Source organism: Nymphaea colorata, chromosome 2, assembly GCF_008831285.2.
Source record: "Nymphaea colorata isolate Beijing-Zhang1983 chromosome 2, ASM883128v2, whole genome shotgun sequence".
Lineage (NCBI taxonomy): Eukaryota > Viridiplantae > Streptophyta > Magnoliopsida > Nymphaeales > Nymphaeaceae > Nymphaea > Nymphaea colorata.
In genome coordinates this window covers 15,509,903-15,529,688 of record NC_045139.1, presented here as the reverse complement: position 1 = coordinate 15,529,688, position 19,786 = coordinate 15,509,903, and the positions used below count along the sequence as shown (strand labels likewise).

The 19,786-nt window shown below is 39.9% G+C and overlaps 3 protein-coding genes across 4 annotated transcripts; all 3 read right to left on the bottom strand.

Moving 5' to 3' along the window:
• Positions 1-540: 540 nt before the first annotated feature.
• LOC116248831 (MLO-like protein 2) lies at positions 541-6,286 on the bottom strand. Of its 2 annotated transcripts, XM_031621822.2 has the most exons (15): positions 6,111-6,286; positions 5,749-5,806; positions 5,315-5,595; positions 5,103-5,219; positions 4,951-5,011; positions 4,783-4,871; positions 4,601-4,675; positions 4,312-4,406; positions 4,127-4,176; positions 3,930-3,970; positions 3,229-3,402; positions 2,036-2,071; positions 1,772-1,839; positions 1,621-1,681; positions 541-1,316 (listed from the first exon to the last, which is right to left on the bottom strand). In XM_031621822.2, exons 1-15 carry the CDS (start codon positions 6,234-6,236, stop codon positions 792-794), a joined length of 1,857 nt encoding a protein of 618 aa, XP_031477682.1. In that variant the 5' UTR covers positions 6,237-6,286; the 3' UTR covers positions 541-791. The 2 variants fall into 2 exon arrangements, with proteins under 2 accessions (XP_031477682.1, XP_049932369.1); XM_050076412.1 differs by lacking the exons at positions 541-1,316; positions 1,621-1,681 and having other exon boundaries at positions 1,768-1,839.
• Positions 6,287-9,456: 3,170 nt separating this feature from the next.
• On the bottom strand, positions 9,457-13,262 carry LOC116246789 (40S ribosomal protein S24-1). Its single transcript, XM_031618652.2, has 5 exons — positions 13,058-13,262; positions 12,925-12,966; positions 12,651-12,821; positions 9,762-9,848; positions 9,457-9,680 (listed from the first exon to the last, which is right to left on the bottom strand). Exons 1-5 carry the CDS (start codon positions 13,130-13,132, stop codon positions 9,639-9,641), a joined length of 417 nt encoding a protein of 138 aa, XP_031474512.1. The 5' UTR covers positions 13,133-13,262; the 3' UTR covers positions 9,457-9,638.
• Positions 13,263-15,003: 1,741 nt separating this feature from the next.
• LOC116247311 (elongation factor 1-alpha) lies at positions 15,004-18,704 on the bottom strand. Its single transcript, XM_031619417.2, has 3 exons — positions 18,579-18,704; positions 16,338-16,817; positions 15,004-16,246 (listed from the first exon to the last, which is right to left on the bottom strand). Exons 2-3 carry the CDS (start codon positions 16,797-16,799, stop codon positions 15,365-15,367), a joined length of 1,344 nt encoding a protein of 447 aa, XP_031475277.1. The 5' UTR covers positions 16,800-16,817; positions 18,579-18,704; the 3' UTR covers positions 15,004-15,364.
• Positions 18,705-19,786: the final 1,082 nt, after the last annotated feature.

Genomic DNA, 19,786 nt, shown 5'->3' with positions numbered 1-19,786 from the left:
ATCTATGTCACATAGGTCAGGGTATGGGTGCTGGCACGGGTACGGGTATGGTGTTTCTGACAATCTTGATACTGCGGTATAGGGATAGTTATATATTTTTAATTAATTATCTATGTAAATTCAGCAAAAAAAGTAACATAAATATGAGAAAGTGATGTCATTTTTGTCTTAAATATGTTGTATGAAGATAAAAAGAAAGAGAAAGAGGCGTTAAGCAGAAATAGGTTCATTTAAAGTGACATAGGTATTATGTATGAAAAAAGAGGTGAAATTGCCGTAACGCCATACTACTGGTACGTGGGCCCTTCCCGCATACCACTGTGACATAGTGGTCAATTGAGCCACCAATCTGATATCTTAGAAGTAGAATAATTTCCTAATGTTGTAGTACCTAACAACTTGGCATCTCTGTTTAGGTTACAGATTCACAGACAAGAATGTTCATGACCAGGAAGGAGAATAGAATGTAGAATTTCTTGATTTTGGTGTTTGTATTAACCTTACAGGTAACAGCTCCCACAAGTTGCCTTGGAGGTGAGCATGAAGAAGATGCAAAAAACTAAGTAGCAGAGAACGAAGTCTGTCTTTTCCTTTTTGAGGGAAATGTGTTAGATTAATAGTGAATAGGTTCAATTTGTTGAAGCCAAAGTTTCCTGCTTTAACATCTCGAGCATCTCCACTGTTACATCGATCACATGTTAGTGACACAAGCCGCGAGCATATTGCCTCGCCCATTACTCCACAAGGGTGAAAACCAAAACCTTTTGTAAGTGTTGGTACTTGCGAATTGATCATGAGGATCCACCACTGCCAATTTGAGTTCTTGTATCAGATTTTTCAAAAGGGAATTCACTTTTACTGTCATGATCAACCTCATTGAACTGCTCCGCTGCTGCAGACTGCTCGACCTTCTGCAGCTCCATCTCTTTTCTGAAACTGGGGATCGGTTCAACTTCGTCATGCCTGCGATGCTGGTGAGAAAAGGAACCCTCATCATGGCGACCATGATTGGTACTGCGGTTTGAACCAGAAGCAGAGCTCCGGTCAGCCACCTGTCTCTCCAACTTGCCAACACTCGAAGATATCCCTGAACTATCCCAAACGCTGCGGCCATGGCGTAAGAGGTACGGAGGACAAAGAGGTGAAGTGTCGCTGGACCCCCTCCCTGGCGTGGCCGCCAGAGTGGTGGCGGAGCCTGGTGATGGTGGTGGCAGCTTCCTGCTCTCCCTTATGTGCTTCCTTGCACCGTTGTGCCATCTCCTTAAGGCATCGGCCACACGCTCATCAAAGATTGTCGGCTTCATGTTGGATCCCATCTGTTTAAAATTTAAATAACAATACAATTAAAATGTTGGTCGATTACATTACTCATTCACTGCAACTGTGCAATTGATCTCTTTAGAAATAATTGCAGATAAATGTTGGATGATTACGTTAATCCTTTCACTGCCATTGAACTCTTTTTCGAAAATCTGAAAACCAATTGGGTAAAGAGACCTGGTCGGACCAAGGGTCGTCTTCCCATCCACATAAAAAACTTAAAACTGAAAGACCAATGAACCTCAATAACTTTCACCTGCACAGGCATGGCGGATCAACTTTAAAAAGCTTGAGGCTCACCTGCGTCACTAGTGCATAAAGAGGTAAAGTAACGTAGCTGCAGAGGATCTGAATCAAGATTCTGTGATGTCATTAACACCTAATTACATACAGAACTGGCCAAATTTCAAAGTAGTGAACATATTGAGCAGGTAGGCTAAGTGCCACTCACCCCATGGAAAGGCGAATGATAATGTCACCTTTGTTCTCATGGAAGCAGGAACGCAAGCCGAATTCATACTGCAAGTTGTATAAAGAGAAGAATCCCATGCATCTTAGAAGTTGTACAAACAAAAACGCTGTAATTCGACGGGGTTGGCATTATTACAGTGCTTGTTATTTTCTTCATTAATCTTGGCCCTGGCCATGATTTAACAGATGCAAGACCAGCTATTCTTTTTCTATTAAGGAAGATTCAGGGAAAGGTGAAACTTACCCATGCCCACACGAAGAAAGCAAGCTGAAAGGCGTTCTGCAGTCATAGAGAAGAGGGGAAACTTGAGAATAAAAATGATAGAATTATTACCAAGAAGAAGCATCAGGAAAAAAAAAAGGAAACAGTAGAAGCTTGATGAAGGAACAGCAAGGTCATTTTTCATATAACCCACTTTTTTTTTCCCCTGTTAACCCATTCAAATAGTCATGTTACTTTTGTTGAATTGATCTTGGATCCTGTATGGCCCTTCGTGTGAACAGGCTGTTTTCTAGCCATTACAAAAGTAAGTGAACATAGAAATGTGTAGATCGCTCTCATGGCGTGATTTTGACAGATCATATGGGGCATGACTCTGTATCAAAGGCAGTGGATGAGGAGATTAGTTCAGTCATTTTCCAGGCAGCAGACTAAACATTGGCAGCTTGAAATCAAAATGAACAACGTTCCGTGAAATTAATGTAGAGCTCGTGAGGATCAATCAAGTAACGTGTCCTCAACGGGCAACCTATATGACCTGTTCTAGTCAAGAAAGAAGACCGACTTTCGAAGAACTTGTATAACGCAGGACCATTCTTCATTCAGAAATTAAAGCATACATGGTTTCTCATAACAAGGTCATCCCACAAAGATTTTTAGACATATCTGATACCTATATGTTTTGCTGCTCTAAGTAAAACCCCTCAATATAAAAGAAAATTTTCCTACTGTTTGACATGTTATGCACACAAGTCTTTCTTTTCAGCATTACTTCTTGCTCAATTTCAGAAGTTCAATGGAGTTAATGTCCTGAGAGAAATGAACATGGGCTTAAGCATGGAAGATGATCTCTTTCCTTATATGCTTCCAGTTCAGATACTCAAAGACAAAAACTGTCTCGAGGAGAACAGAATGTACAAATGAACTCATCACAGCCAATACGGTGAGATTGAAGCAGAAATGAATGGAACCCAATCTTTCTCCCCTGTTTTGGATGTGTGTTGAAATAGGAATGAACTCAATGCAATTCAAAAGTTGTAGGAAATGCGATTAATTTGGCCGATGAGGAGATCAAAGAAGAAGAGTACCACGTTAAGCTTAAGCGGGACTATTCACTATTTTCACTCCGAAGATTATAAGGATGAAGTATCAAGATAAGTTTCACCTGAAATGGGAAAAGCTTAATATGCATAAGGAGGTGGCGAGTTTTGCCTGACCTGGAAGAGAACAAAATGGATGATATAAAGTATCAAACGTGGCCGGTTGAACCAAAAGAGGTGATCGGCCGGACGGACGACCGGGACTCCCTTGATGACGTCGCCGTCACCTTGAATCTCTAGCCCCATCCTTGTTACCACCACTTGAAGCTTAGTCCCCACCAAGAGAATTATCTATACAAAAAACACATTTTTGTTAGAAAAGAAAATAAATAACGGTAAAAGAAACCAACTGTCGTTAGTACTTGAGAAATGTTGTACAATTGTCGATTGTTTGTTTGGAGAAAAAAAAAGGATATTGATCTCAACCTTTTGTGGTCTTAGCTCGTTTTACCTTACATGGTCGAGGTTATTTAATGAGAAGATCCTAAAGTGCATGACCCAAAAGCACTAAATTATTGCTCTGATATGTGACTATGAAATTATTAATATCGGCAATGTATGCAAGATATTAAATGCCCGATTTTCTTGGATACATGTAACAATAGATAAAAAGCAAGACAACATGTATGAAACATGAACTAATTACTTTCTTGGATCATGTCATTTTCATGTCAAAAGCCCAGTTTTATTTGCTTTTTCCTATGAAAACTCAATCCCATGAATTGATCATTCCAAAGGGAATTTCAATTGGTTTCCCCATTAATAGAAGGAAAATGGAAAAAGTTGACAAATAAAAGCAAGAGAGACAAGGCTCTTACAAAGAGAGGGATGAAGGGCAGCCAATAGTAGGAGTACCAACCTGCACATTATACAATCCACTGTGGTTAGAGAATATATATGTGTGTGTGTGTGTGTGTGTGTTTGCATCCACATATAAATTATTCTGTCAGAAACTTACATTTTATGTTATTTAACAAACGATTCATACTTAATTAAGAGCACCATCATAACTTACCATGAGTGTAGAAGAGGAGAAATAGGACTGCAAATAACCAAATAATTGGGCTGAAAGAAGGAACAAAGTGTGCTGTGTTAGAACAAGCAATTAAAAGTAATAAAAAGTATAGGAGAAGATTAATTAATGCTTCCGGTCTCTTCACATTTGGTGAATAATGCAATAAACGAATAAAAATGTTATACCTTATCCCGACCACGACTTTGAAGTCTTCTTCAAGTGATCGTTTGATGTATTTCTGAAAATCAAACCTTTTCGTACTGTAAGGAGCAAGGTGGGCCTGACCAATGCAAATCAATAAAATTAGTGGACCAAATAAGTAATCGAGTGGTCCTTATAAGTCCCTATAAGCAAAGAATTGACTACTTTACAAAAAGCCTTCTGACTTTGAGTGAAATAACAAATGACACGGCATGCTTCAATTTTTTTTCATTTAACCTCCTTTACATTATTAAAAAGCCGCCGGAATATTACCATAATAAAACCGTGTCTCAATGTCTGATAGTCAACCTTGGGAACTGACCTCACAAACTGTCTGAAGAAGCAGACCTGAAATTGGAACATATCTACCGTAAAAACAAAAAGCTTCCAATGAAAAATCCAACCATCCAAAAATAAATAAACATATATAAGTTCAATTGTTTATAAATTCTTACAATCCATATAAGAACTGGTGTCCTACTCCAAAAATGCAAGTGCCTTCTCCCAAACGTTGTTTCCCTAGCAAATCTGAATCTCTGAGGATCTGTTTCATAAATATTAGCACATAATTCGTTTTTTTCAATTTACATCAATTGCTAAAACTAGCTAGGGAGAAGCCTTACCATGTGAGAGTTGGTATTCCATGGTTTGACACTCTTTCTCCCAAAGTTTCCATCTTTTCATCTGACAAAGCAAAAGGGGAAAGAGATGAAAATTTCATGGGAAACATTTTTCTTATGAAACATATCCAATTGCTGTCTGGATCTTGGAGTACCTTTGCTCTGCCTAGAGCCATGGTGGCTATGCAGTACATCACATGAGAAACAGCCAAGACGAATATGAAATAATGAAGCTGGCTTATTGCCTTTGACGAGATCAGCGGCACTTTTCCCTGAGAAAAATAATGCACCAAACATGGTTCATGATCAGTTATTCTTTCCACACATGCAAATTCATATCGAGAAAATGAAGAATCAAGTATCTTGCCCTGCGTGCGCATTTGTCCGAACCGCCGCCTCCTCCGGCAAGGATCCGACGGAAATCGACCCCCGGAGCTTCACTCCACAAGAGTTTCCGTCCGACAACCTCATCGTTGTATACTTTGCCCTCACCGTCGTCACTGCCCTTGAAGCCTTCCTTGTTACCAGAAGTCTTCTCCTTGACACAAGGAAGCATGGTTCTCCCTAGCCGTTCTGATATACAGATTTCCGATAGCGGTGCTTGTCCCACCGTAAGCAACAAAGATATGAACCCCAACAGCATCAACTCTGCCATTGAAAACACATTAGAATTCAAAATCATGTGATCTTTGACACTTGACAGGTTGTTTCTGGTGCAGTTAGCATTTGCTTCCTCCGAGTTAAGCACGCAAATTTTTTTATAGATGTTTAGCATTAAGACCAGACTCAGATAGAACTCACCGGATTTAAGCTTCTCCAGTGCTTCACAGAGAGCACGCTTGTGCTTCTTAGTTAGCCACTGCAAGGCCACGAAAAATTACAGTCATCTAACTAGCAGCAGCAGCAACCGGAATCAGAACGAGAAAGCGGTCATTTCAAAATCTTGGAAGGTCTAAGACGCCGGAAAAAGTGAGAAAGGACTGACAGCGTCGGTCGCCTAAAATATGCACTAAAAGGCAACAGATATCAACTGCCAAGTGCCAACTTAAAGTATAAAGATTTTCCTCTGCTTTCTGACAATCAGGATTCCTACTTAATCGCTCTACGAGATTCAGGAAACCAGGAAGCAAAGTAAAAGAGATGAAGTGAAAGGGCTATTGTACCTGTCCTACGAGGTGGATGGAGTGCTCAATGAGGATGGAGACGAGAACGAGCAGGAAGCAGACGACTGCAACAGCCCAGGTGGGCGTTTCTTCGAGTGAGCGGCCGCCTTTGCCGCCGCCGGCCATTTCCTCCCTCCCCGGTCGCTGGAACGGCAGCAGACCAGATAACAGAGAGAGTTGCCGAATGGCCCCGATGAGCTTGGTCGTCGAGAGTGGAGGCCTGTGACATCGATATATAAAGAGCACGGGGTCGAGAGAAAACAGGAGAGACCTTCTATTCAATAGGCATGCAGTCTTTTGCAGGGTCCACCATTAAAGACCTTGACGGCTCTCAACAAAGTCGGTCTTTTCGTTGTTTTTTTTGTGGATTTGGCGTCATTGATATATATTTTCCGGTGGGCAGAGCCGAAACTTCTATTCAACAGGCAGGCATGCAGTATTTTGCAGGGTCCACCATTAAAGACCTTGACCGCTCTCAACAAAGTCGGCCCCTTTTTTTGTGGATTTGGCTTCGTTGGTATATATTTTTCTGTGTGGGAGAGCCGAAACCTCTATTCAACTTCTTGTCTTTGTCTATCGTAGAAACCATTTAACATTAGAAGCATTGTGTTTTATGATGAACCTACCTTAGATATTGGGGTGGATTGATGAACCATGAATTTCTAATATTTAAAATAGATTCATGAAACTCCCACACAACGTTTTTCATGTCAAACAGGTCTTTATATACGTTTTTCATGTCAAACAGGTCTTTGAAGTACAAGACTTGTTTTCAGTGTTTTAGATTGCCAGTTTATTTTGTGCATTAGTGACTTTCTTTTTACACTAAGTAGGTTGGCACCCATGAAAACTTGTATAAATGGATTTATATAAACAAGTTTAAACTGCATTGTTTTGTAATACGATTTAGTTGGAAACTTGAAACTCGTTGCGATGATGTTCTTTGGTTGTTTCGTCTTCTTCTTGGGTGAAGCTGTATTCATATAATCCACTTACGTTGTCACCTTTTTTGTGAGAGTTAAGACTATATATATGGTAAAGTGTATATAGGGACGGTTCAATGAGAATCAGTTCAAAACAACCCAATGTCGGAAACTCTAGCCTAGGCCCGAACCCAAGCTGGGTTTGAGCCCAGACCCTAGCCCATACCGAGCAGGGTACCAAGCCCCACCGGCAGCCCGGCCCGACGCCCACACTTTGTCACAAATGTGAAAGCTTAGGTTTGCTGGGTGCCCGTGCCGTTCAAACTCGTTTAGCCGTTTGGCAGGTATTAGTCTTCGATTACTCTCCTTTTCAATTCCATTACCGTGTCCTGCGGGTTGACACATATACAGCCGAGTCCAAATCACGATGTGATCATGTGAACTTGCTCTAGAACACAAAAACACACTTTTGACCAATTCTTGGCAATTTGATCCTACCATTCAAGTAAAATTAGCTAAATTAATATAATTTGAAAAAAAAAAGGAATTGTGCATTAAATTTGACAATGGTCATGAAAAAAACGACTTTTTGTGTTGTTATAGTAAAAGCCAACGTCATCCAAATGGCTAAAATTTGAAAATTTATGGACCGTCATTGCTATAGCTCCTACGAATTGTCACTAATGCCGACTTTTTTAGCGACGAAACTTCTACAATGTTGTGGCCGCGGGGTACTCATGTAAGATTTGTCAAGATGTTAGGTTATTGAAATTGCATCTATATAATATGAGTAGTCTCGTCCATTAGCCTTCTGGGATACGGCAGATCTCTAGCAATAGACTTAATCAGGTCCGTGTTTGATACCATATGATATTCAAACAGTTCGAGAAGTCCAGTGTCCAGAAGGGAAGCAGCAGAGGAAGATGCAGAAAAGAAAACTCGTTTAAAGAGTCTTCCATGTTTGTCCTTACTAGTTGGTGATCTTGTATCCAACTCGTTCTGCTTTTCATAATGTTTTTAAAGACAAACGTGTCTGCATCCATTCTTGTGGGTTAGGTTTCGACCAACGGAAAAAGTGACTTGTCGCCGGATAAAGTCCATCCATCCACATAGGATGATGCTGAAACCGGCTGACTTTGATGCCGGCGACCTCGAAGTCTTGCCACTTATATCAAAATTGGAAGTTGATCGACTCAGCCAGGCTGGAGAAATCTCGGTGAAACAGAGATTTCATTGTGAATTAACAAAAATATCTAGTCAAGAAACATTCAGACGGCATTGGGAAGACAACCCAAACTTATTTACATCTTCTTCTCAGTAAGCAACTCGATGATGTATAGAGTCCAGCTCCCCAATGGGCTTGTAGTGGGATCAATGTTAATTCCAAAAGGGTAATCAAGGTTAAAATCTCGTGGGCGCCATCTTCTAGGTAAACCGAAGCGAGTATATGCCTTGAAAGCGCAGTAAGTGTGAACAAGCACCTCAGAGGGACAAGTATATTAGAAACGTTCCATTCTCGGCATATGTTGGTTGTTGAAGCATGTATCGACCCAAAATAGTCCACGGACACTTCAATCTATTGAGAATCCATCTTAGATGAACCAGACAATCCATGGGGTGAGGGGAAACCATCCTAAAAAACGCCAAAGCCCTTCACAGGTCGTGGACAATTTGCCCTGAACAAACCTGACTTGAATGTGGAAGAACAATTGGCCGTCTGAGAGCCCGGATAACGCGGGATATGTGAAATGCAGGAAACAAGTTAACAAGTATATTTTTGATCGGCACTACCATCGCAAGGCATGGCAATCAATGGCCTCCCCTCGGGCGTTATCTATCAGGCCCATTTAGCGGCTTGCTACTTCAAATGTTCATCTTTAACTCTCAAAGAGGCAAAATTTAGAACCTCCGATCATTTTTCAACCTATTCTGTCAACAAGTTTTATGCATGCGGGTGACAAAAAATATATAAAATGATTGTGCTCTTCAAACGCATTCTTGGAACACGCTTAGTCCAAGAGACAATCTTCTTGTGTTGAAAAAATATGGCTTAATTTATATTTAAACTTTGTCCTTAAATCCGACAATCAAAACGATCACAGATGTACATAACTGACCCGTGTTCTTTGAAACAAAAACACTGCCCTTGTTCCTGAAAATCACCCTGGAAGAGGTCTGTAGAAAGTTCACATCTATAGATGGAAAGTCATAAGTTCAAACACCAACATCCCCTTTCAAAGGCTACACTCAGTAGTGCTCCCTTGGTTAGAGGTTCCTGGGATTTCAACAAGGTAAAACCAAAGCAGCCTGGTCACCACTCACCATCACCAGTGGTTTCTTTGTCCAAAAATTAATGAAAAGCTCACAAAACAAAAACATTTCTGCAAGAATCCACAACCAAGACAAGTTTCACAAACTGCCAGGAAACAAGAAAAGGATCCTTTTAATTTAATGTACCGAAATCTTGAAACAGAAACAAAATTTAGGGCCCTAGGATCTACCATAAAAATGTTTGCAAGCCGTATCTAAAATCATGACATAGCATCAAAAGACGAAAATGAACAAAATACAAAGTGAACTCCAAGAAATCCTTAGAACCGCTTCCTCACTTCTTCTTTCCGGCTTTAGCTGCATCTCCAGCCTTCGTCTAAAGAATACACAACATTAGGATGTGAGAATAACTGTAAGAAAGGTAATTGGAAAGCCAAAAATATTGATCATTTTGTACCTTCTTGACACCACGGACTTTCTTGGATCTGTTTTTCCTTTCCTTCATTTGCTTCCTAGATTTCTCCACCTTTGTAGCCAGCCCATTCTACAGAACGAGATGAGTTTAATCAGCAAAGAATGCTTCAGAAAAACAGAAATATGCTAGCTCAGTCTAAAGACTCCAAACAACCTTTTCTCATCAGCATCACACTCAAGCAAATAAGACATTATTATAGGCAGTAGATATTAATAAAAGTGCACCTTCAAAACGCAATGCTCAGAAAAGAAAAGACTATTTGAACAAACATTAACACTTCCTACAGCGCTATAGCCACCAAGATGCAACTTGTAAGTTGTAAGAGTACAGCAGAATTTTCCTTTCCCAAGTGACATGAAAAAAAAATACATTATGACACAACATGTCTGTTGAGCCACACAAAATGAATCAAGCTGAAGACGCCAAATCAAAATTATCACAAATGAACATGCAGCAAGGAACCAGAAAGACACAGAATCACTTCTTCATTGGTCCCTGAAGAACAGGCTAAAGTCCACATACATTCGGGGAAGATCACAACTCAACCCAGAAGAACAGGCTAAAGTCTCACAACTCTTGACAAAAACTATTTATTTCTATGACACACAGACACGGCTAAACTGCCCACGTACCCATGTCGACACGCGGATCTGGACACGGGACACTGCTGGGACACGCCAAAAAATAAAAGTTATTAATTTAATGTTTTTTTTTCATTTTATCATTTTTTGTCATGCATCCAATTATTTCCATGAACAATCATTTCAAATACTCAGCACTTTTGTGATAAAACAAACTTTCTTACAAGATTGTAAGAGTGAACTATTAATTTAATTTTTTTTTCATTTTATCATTTTTGAGAATATTAAATTCGCCCTGTCGGCGTGTCCAAATTTTTGAAAATTGAGGTGTCCCAGTACCCGTATCGTACGGGCACCCATGTGACATAGATTTATTTTGTGAAGCTGCAGAGCAAGAATCACAAAAACATCCAATCACATAAGAATGAAAACATGGATGAAATCAACAGAGACCACAAATTATAGAAAAATAAAAAATAAAGGATAAAATAGGTAAACATAAAAGGCAGGTACCAAACATGCACGCTAAACATTTACTCTTGAAATTGAAAAGAGCGAATCTCAAAGAATTACGATTACACCGGTGTAACAGTCAAAGGTAATAGAAAATTTTGAGGGAACAAGGAGAAAGAACAGAAACGAGCAAATGAAAACTTAAAACAAAATTTTCCATTTAACATAAAATATAAGACCCACTAGCAACAAAGGATGAACTTCTATTAGTACTCAACAGCAACCACATGGTATTGGTTGACGAAAAAACATAGCAGCAACTGGTTTTATAATTTCGGTGAATTCATGAATAGATATTCAATTGACCATATTACGCAATACAATAAACCATATGATTAACTTTCACATGAATATTTTACACAAGGAAGCAACACGTCACTTCTTTCACTCGTTTCCAATCATATATTCATCATAACAACTAGGAGTTGTCATTTTATCATCGATCCAGAACAAAATTAAGGAAGTTGATATGATATCTGCCTTTCAGAAATTTTGGAAAAGGAAAAAAACAGCTAATATTTCATGTTAAAAAGAACTGCAAGAAACATTTATCAACAAGTGACAGCATCAATAATAGGAGAAAGGCATTATACTACCAGCTGAAATGTCTAGAATTCTGCAGCAATGACAGGCAAATGCATCTAATGCATAATAATAAACAAAAACAAATAGTAAAACCCAATAACATGAAGAGGAAACAAACAGAATGCACACTTTAAAACAATCTGGCAATGGCCAGCTGCGCATGATACATAAATGATGTTGACATACAATATCATGTCTTTCAACAGCCTATCATCCTTTGGTTAGAATTTTAAGAGGAACTAGGAACTAGGGCCTGAATGATCAGTTGCAGCGATATCATCACTTCAAGGATAATCATAAAAAATTAGAGATATCATCAACTGACAACTTGCAAGGAAGAAAACACTAAATGATAAAGGACGTTACCTCCACAAGCTAAATAAAACTCAGTGGTCAAGAAGGAGTCCCCTAGGCAATATCTAAAACATTGTCCCCGTAATAGCTGCATATGCTGCTCACGACAGTAGCTTTACCCCATGATGGAAAGATGAAAATCATATACACGCATGGCATAATCTAGTCTGTTGTATTTCTTAAGCGTCTAAAAATAACTTGCCACATGTTCCATTACAGATCAACTAGCTAGATAATCCAAAGCTCCAAGGCCAAAAATTACAAATGCTTTTCTTAAACGCCCAATGGATAAAGAGACGGAGCCACCCCCTGACCTTGGCTATTTATTATTTTCCAATGAAATTCATGCAATCGCGTTCTCGCAAGAAGGCCGAAATTTTTCTAAAATTCTGCCCGACTACAGAGAATGGCATTTGCCCCACACATCTATTCAGAAGCAAGTGTGAAAAAGTCGTTCTCATAAGCAGGACAAGTTTCAGATAAGATTAGTCTGATCTTTCCCCAGCCTGGTGGACGGATATATCAAGGGAAAGAGCAATATGAAACTCATTAGACTCGTACTCTAGCATCCACCATTTTCCTTTAGCTCTGCATATATTGATTGGGATACTTGCCCACTACAATCTGATAGAAGGAAATCATAGGAGCTTGGCAAGGGAAAGCCAAAACCAATAAGCATGATAAGCCCCTCTCTTAATCTAATCATCAATTGCATCATAGAGTACACGAAGCAACTAGAAGTAAGTAGCACAAGAAGAAGAAGCAAAAAGGGAGAATGAGGCAGCAGTAACTGAAGGTCGATCCATCCAAGAGAACAAAAGATATTGAAAAAACATACCCTTATAAGCCTATACTTCGGCTCGTACTTCTTCGCGTTCTCGACGGTATCGTAGATCAAACCGAAGCCCGTCGACTTTCCGCCTCCGAAGTGTGTTCGGAACTTGAAGACGAAGATGGTGTTCGGGTCACGAACGTCGTACATCTTGCCCAATTTCTCCTTCAATTCGACCTTCAAAAAAGAAGGAAAGCACGAATACTTTAATACGCACAGTCACCACGAGGAAAAGCCATTGAAACTCAAATTCACCCGTCAAAAATAAAACGTGACATACCTTGGAAACATTGGCTCTGCCGGGATGCAGGACGTCGATCACCTAAAAGGAGGGGTTACAAAAAAACAAGGAGACCACGATATAAAGAAACGAAACCGGAAGAAGAACAAGAAAAGAAGGGGGAGGAGCTTACGAATTGCTTCCGGGCGAGAAGCCTGTTCGTCATGAACTTTCTCGTACGGATAGTTACCGCCTTCGTGTCAGCCATTGTCAAGCAGCCTCAGAGGGAGATTGGGAGGAGCTCGATCACTTGTGCAGGGACGCCTACGGCGAAGATCTCCGGAAAAGAGAGGAGGCTCACTTCCGCTCCGACTACTCGCAGGCGATCGATCCGCGTATAAAAGAAACGATATCAAAACCCTAAAAGGCTGGGAAGCGGGTCGGGTATGGTCTTTGAGCATTTTTCAGATCACATATCCGATCCGAGTCAGTTATGCAAATGATGGTTGGGGCAAAAGCCGACCGGACCAGGATCTGATTGACCGGGTCGGTTCTCCAAATCTGGTCAGAGAATTGCATTTCGTATATCGGGTCCACATTATTAAGCTATTGGTATCCAATTTAATTTTTAGTTTATTATATCCCTCTACAATCCCATTAAATGAAAATATGGGTCCCATATTAGAAATTATCACAAAAGAACTACCAAAATAACTTACTCTCGTTAAATTAGCATCGATTATGTACATATACAAGTTTCGTAGCAAAATGTTCCGAAGTATACGTTTAAGTGGAAGCAAGGCAAAGATAGCACTTCTAAGCATTGAAAGTATGCCTTATACTTTGGATGAGAAGTTGAGTGGGTAGGATTAAATACTCTTTCTTCCAACAAAATGAACCTGCTGAATAATAATTGTTGAGTGAAAACATAATTTTCCTTTTCATATCCAATAGTTTTTCTTGTTTAGAGACCGTATGCTAACGGCAGGTAGAAGAGCTTAGGGCATATGAAACAAGAATATTGCCATTCAGAAGACCAGTTTTTGGCAACTAAAAATGAAAGTTAGACTCATGCGTTTGTAGATTTCAAGTACGAGTCTCTTATTGTTTTGACAAACTATCCATGGGCCCGTTTTATGTTTTTTTTTTTTTCATGTACTGTCAACAGTATGTATTTGTTTCATATATTTGTCAAATATGAAGGCAAATTGAAGGAACATTGGTCTTAAAAGTTAGTTCTTGAAACAATAGTTCTAGTGTCCAATGAATATGCTTAAATTTTTTAAGCAAATTAATAAGACTGTCTTTGCTCTTAAACGACCTCTAAAGGAACACAATTCACTCCAAATGGCTTACCAGATTCTATTTAATAATGCTAAATCTAATCGAAAATATAAAATGATGGTAACTTAGTTTTTCTAGACCGCATTTTGCATACCGATAAAAGCTGGAAGTACTTGTTAATTGGAGAAAAGGACAGTTAATTAAAATAGTGAAAAGAGATTTAATGTGGAAAATAGTGTTGAAAAAAGTTGTTTTTTTCTTATATTAACAGAATTTTCACTTTACGATTTTATTTATCAATTTTCCATGAAAAGTGAAATTTCCATTAAAAATAACAAAAGCAGTTTTGATAAATCACCAGCAAAAGATAGAATAGCCATATGATCAGACGTGTAAAGTACAATAAGATTTGCTTTGAAAAAAAAAATGTTATGGTCAAAGACCAGACATGGGGATCCAAATGTGGAAAAGATTTGAGGTGGAGATGCATCTCTCAAGGGACGAGGACCAAGTTGGCTGTTGGCTGCACAAGCAAACCGCCTCGCCGTCACGATGACCTTCCCGACCAGTCGTATCCAGCAAGATGAGTCCCATCATAGATGGGTCAAGCTGCCCACCAAATCCTGATTGATCGGAAAATGCCTCCGGATTGAGGTCCGACCTGCGGAGGTTTGGCTTCAACCTTCAAATGCAAACGTCCTTGTGGACTAGTGGATCTCCAGTTCCTCTTTTCCTGAAAGCTTCCGAATCCAAAGGAGATGTACCAATGAGAATTCAACATGGCAATTGCACCCAATTCCGCGCAATATAAAGGCTATCTGAGAAATGCACTTTGAGGGAGAAACAACCAACATATAGCAAGCAAATATGATCTCGACACATTTCAAAAACTGTTTAACTATCACAGGATAAGTCTCTTACAATAATGGAGACTCGAGAAGAAGCTAGCAACTCAACTAACAACTTAAATTGCAAAACTGTAAAAGTAAAGCAAGGTTCTCCAACGACGAGCGGAGTATAACATGAATAAAACGGAACAGGAAAGACAAACGCCACCGCCTATCAAGCACCCAATTCTGCTGCGTCCGAAAAGGAACAATAACTTAATCAACACAGAGCTGCCGAAAACATCACCGCCTACACACTCACCCGACACTATCAAACGACAAAAAACAGCAGGATAACAAGAACAGCCATCTTCTACCCTCTGAGATACTCATTTCTTCTTGGCAGCTGACTTGGTGACCTTTGCACCACTAGGATCCTTCTTCTCTACACTCTTGATCACACCAACAGCCACAGTCTGCCTCATGTCACGCACGGCAAAACGCCCCAATGGTGGATATTCGGAGAAGGTCTCCACAACCATGGGCTTGGTCGGAATCATCTTCACAAACCCCGCATCTCCGTTCTTCAAGAACTTGGGCTCCTTCTCGAGCTCTTTGCCGGAACGCCTGTCGATCTTGGTCAGGATCTCGGCAAACTTGACAGCAATGTGAGAGGTGTGACAATCGAGCACGGGGGCGTAACCGTTTCCAATCTGCCCAGGGTGGTTCATGATAATGACTTGAGAAGTGAAGTTGGCAGCTTCCTTGGCAGGATCGTCCTTTGAGTTGGAAGCAACAAACCCACGCTTGAGATCCTTGACAGCAACATTCTTCACGTTGAACCCGACGTTGTCACCGGGGAGAGCCTCCTGAAGAGCCTCATGGTGCATCTCAACGGACTTGACTTCAGTAGTAAGACCAGTAGGGCCAAAAGTGACAACCATGCCTGGCTTGAGAACTCCAGTCTCAACACGGCCGACAGGGACTGTACCGATTCCACCAATCTTGTACACGTCCTGGAGGGGAAGACGGAGGGGCTTGTCCGATGGTCTCTTGGGCTCGTTGATAAGATCAAGGGCCTCGAGGAGGGTTGGACCCTTGTACCAGTCCAGGTTGGTGGATCGCTCGATCATATTGTCACCCTCAAAGCCAGAAATGGGGACAAATGGGATCTTGTCAGGGTTGTACCCAACCTTCTTTAGGTAAGAGGACACCTCCTTAACAATTTCATCGTATCTAGCCTTTGAGTACTTGGGGGTTGTGGCGTCCATCTGTACATGAAAGGTAAAATCATCAAGGAACTAATATTAAAGAATCACTGATTATTTAAAATCTAAAAGTAACAAAAAAAGACTCATCTACCTTGTTACAACAGCAAATCATCTGCTTAACACCAAGGGTGAACGCAAGCAGGGCATGTTCACGGGTCTGCCCATCCTTAGAGATACCAGCCTCGAAACCACCAGTTGTGGAATCAATGATCAGGACAGCACAATCAGCCTGAGAAGTTCCAGTGATCATGTTCTTGATGAAGTCACGATGGCCAGGAGCATCAATGACAGTGCAGTAATACTTTGTGGTCTCAAACTTCCAGAGTGCAATATCGATTGTAATACCACGTTCACGTTCAGCCTTGAGCTTGTCAAGCACCCAAGCGTACTTGAATGACCTCTTGTTCATTTCAGCAGCTTCCTTCTCAAATCGCTCAATGACACGCTTGTCAATACCTCCAAGCTTGTAGATAAGATGGCCAGTGGTCGTGGACTTGCCAGAGTCGACATGGCCAATGACCACGATGTTAATGTGAACCTTCTCCTTACCCATGATTTACTGATGTAGGACCTGTGTAAGTCGCGATAGCATGTTAATTGCATGTGTAAAAGATTAACTACACATAAAACACAAGGCAACGTTTTGTTCCCATCAATGACAAAGCCCGTTAACACAGATCAAAGAAGAGCCACAGATTCTCTGCCAATCCAAATTAGCAGCAAACCATCCGGCATGGAGATAAATTGCAATATCAACTAGTCCTGCTACCACAGCACCATGAAAAATTGAAGAATTACTAAATAGCCTATTCATGTAACTTTGGCAAATAAAACGATTCCTTGCACAGTTGCCCCCAAGGGTCTCTTAAATTCCCGTTTCACATTGTCAAATATATATTCCAAAAAAGTAACAAACAAATGCACAAAACTGTTCCAGTGTCAGGTCATATGAACAACAAGCAGTACCTAAGATCGGAAAGAGGAAATAGAAAGAGCAAATTCAGCTTCTTGCAAGAATCAAACATGGATTTATAATCAAGCGGCTTCTCAAAAACTTGATTCGCAATTTAAAAACGCATTCAATAAAACTAATACCCAAAATTTCAGATGGAGAAAGGAAAGAATGAAAGTGCACTTTGTTACTACAAAACAGAAAAAGGAGCACACCAGCACACATCTATCAGAAAAAAGTTATGGATCTACCAAAAAATCATACAATTGAGAAGCCTGTGTCACACCTGGTCCCTCAACTTTCATACGTTAGACATAGAATTCCTTCCACTTATTCCTTATTAAAATTAAAAAAGGTAAAGCGTTCATATTCACATTTCGTTGCCTTCTGAATGGGGAAGAATTCAGATTCGTACAATTATTTTACTTAACAAATAATCACAAAGTAATTCTAAAAAATCATAACAATAGTTAAAGATCGATGGGTCTCTGCATCTTTCCTCAAGAAGGCGTGCGGAACCGGCGTTTTGCAAAAGTATGAATATCTCATAATTTTCCCATTGAAACAAAGGTTACCAGAAAATAGGGGTTTAGAAACAACCAGATTTTAAAATTCAAATATATCATGTGAATTGAAGGAACCAACATCTAAAACGATGCAGAGACTGTGAAGTTCCTACAGACGAGACTAATGAAGCAACTATAAAGTATGCACACAAGAAGAATGGAACATAAACTTGCAGATAGATTATCAAAAGGGCAAAAAATACTTTGACACGCAAATTGTTGACATTGACATAAACATATGAACAGATGAGACACTAATAAAAACAACTGCATGTAGCCAAGCACTAAATGCCTTGAGTCAAGGGGACCTTCCCATTGAGGTCCCAACTCCCAAAACTCAATCCCAGCCATGAACGGAAAAAACTAACAACAACTGATGAAGCTTTTCTTCATCCAGGCTTCTGTCCGGCAGCTCAAATTGGAAAAAACACCAAAAACCATATGCATACTAACAAGATGCTCGATGTCCGTACAAAAAAACAAGCCAAAGAAGCCATCCCTAGGAATCAAACCCTACAACACGTTGGCAGGTCGAAGTAACAAAAATCAACCACCAAAAACACCGCAAACAAAAGGCGATACTAGATCCGATAATCTAGAAGATCACAAGCGCCATGTCAAGCTGTCTAATAAAAACAAACCAGCGACATCCTTCACAAAACGCTTCAGGGAACAATATATTTCAGGAATTAAGATGGCGGAAACAAGGTCAGAGGAAAAGACACGATGAATCAATACAGATATGAGATCCACGTCTTCAGAAACAACAACATAATAGAGAGAGAAAAAGAGAGCAAGAGAGAAGGAGCTATACCCTTTGGCTGCAGAGATCACCCGACCCTGCGACGAATGCAGAGACGAACTGCCGAGGTAGAAGCGGGCAGAGAGGGGGAGAGAGGGAGGTCCCAGGATCCCTCCTCCCCGCTATTAAAACCCCATGAATACCCCGCTTCCATTAGGGTTTCATTCTCGACCGTCAGATTGCGCGAATCTCTACGGTGCAGATTACCTACACGAGTTTGCCGATTGCACACGTGCGCTGAGTAAGATTTAGATTAGCTTCAACTTCACGCACCGCCAGATTTAAACGGGTCGGGTTGGAAATCTGGATCCAAACTCAAACTTTAAGGTAATGCACCTTCATCTTATTAAGAAAATTTATTGGTAGTATCGGGTCCAAGATGTTGTACTGGATTAAAAAAAAAAAAAAAAAAAAAAAAAAAAAAGATCCATCATATTGCTTCCAAATGGTGCCAATGGAACAGATTGGATCTTAGATGCCATCTTGGTCCGACCGATAGATCGCGGATCTGATTCGATGATGCTTTTTGGAACATCATGTCTGATTTGGATTACAGTCAGATTAGCATTAAATGTTGGAAAAGCAAACGCCTTTAGAGCTATCTAGTACATGGTAAAAATCTATATGAAAAAGGAATAATAGAAAATGGACAATTAAAATTAAATATTTTAGGACTTTATATCTCATTCATTTAATAAATTTCGTAATCTTTTCATACCAATCTTGCATATCAAGAAACGGAGAAAACGTGAGATTGTTTACATTTATAAACATCTACATTATAAACCCACTTGTATTTATGGTAGTTTGTTATTTTGAAATATATAAAGAAATTATATAGTCTTAGCTCTTTTTATTAACATATTGCTATAGTTACCCAAAACCTTATACAAACTCCTAAAAGTTTAACATTGAATCATTCTAAAATCACTAGAGTGTATAAATATTATTAACGTGATAATTAACATATACAATGCCTGCCAAGAAAACCGGTTCAATATAAAATTATTTGTTCCGTACTACTGCCACTCTCTTCCCTGAGATTTCATTAGTGGCTGCATTAATCGGTTCGTTTATTAATTGTATTTTTGAGCAGCTACCGTTGACATTAATTTGATCAGTGAGTCGATTGCTAACAACGTTGATAAGCCGACCGCTAACGGTTTATTGCCAACCGCTAACGGCTTATGACAATAAGTGAATAAACACGTTTGGAGTTA

Coding starts and splice junctions, on each gene's coding strand:
- LOC116248831 (XM_031621822.2), bottom strand. CDS start 6,236: ATGGCCGGCGGCGGCAAAGGCGGCCGCTCACTCGAAGAAACGCCCACC. Junction 5,596..5,748: donor ACTGGAGAAGCTTAAATCCG/GTGAGTTCTATC, acceptor TTTCAATGGCAG/AGTTGATGCTGTTGGGGTTC. Junction 3,403..3,929: donor TGCCCTTCATCCCTCTCTTT/GTAAGAGCCTTG, acceptor TTTTTTGTATAG/ATAATTCTCTTGGTGGGGAC.
- LOC116246789 (XM_031618652.2), bottom strand. CDS start 13,132: ATGGCTGACACGAAGGCGGTAACTATCCGTACGAGAAAGTTCATGACG. Junction 12,967..13,057: donor TTCTCGCCCGGAAGCAATTC/GTAAGCTCCTCC, acceptor CCCTCCTTTTAG/GTGATCGACGTCCTGCATCC. Junction 12,822..12,924: donor GCAGAGCCAATGTTTCCAAG/GTATGTCACGTT, acceptor TCTTTTTTGAAG/GTCGAATTGAAGGAGAAATT.
- LOC116247311 (XM_031619417.2), bottom strand. CDS start 16,799: ATGGGTAAGGAGAAGGTTCACATTAACATCGTGGTCATTGGCCATGTC. Junction 16,247..16,337: donor TGATTTGCTGTTGTAACAAG/GTAGATGAGTCT, acceptor TTTCATGTACAG/ATGGACGCCACAACCCCCAA.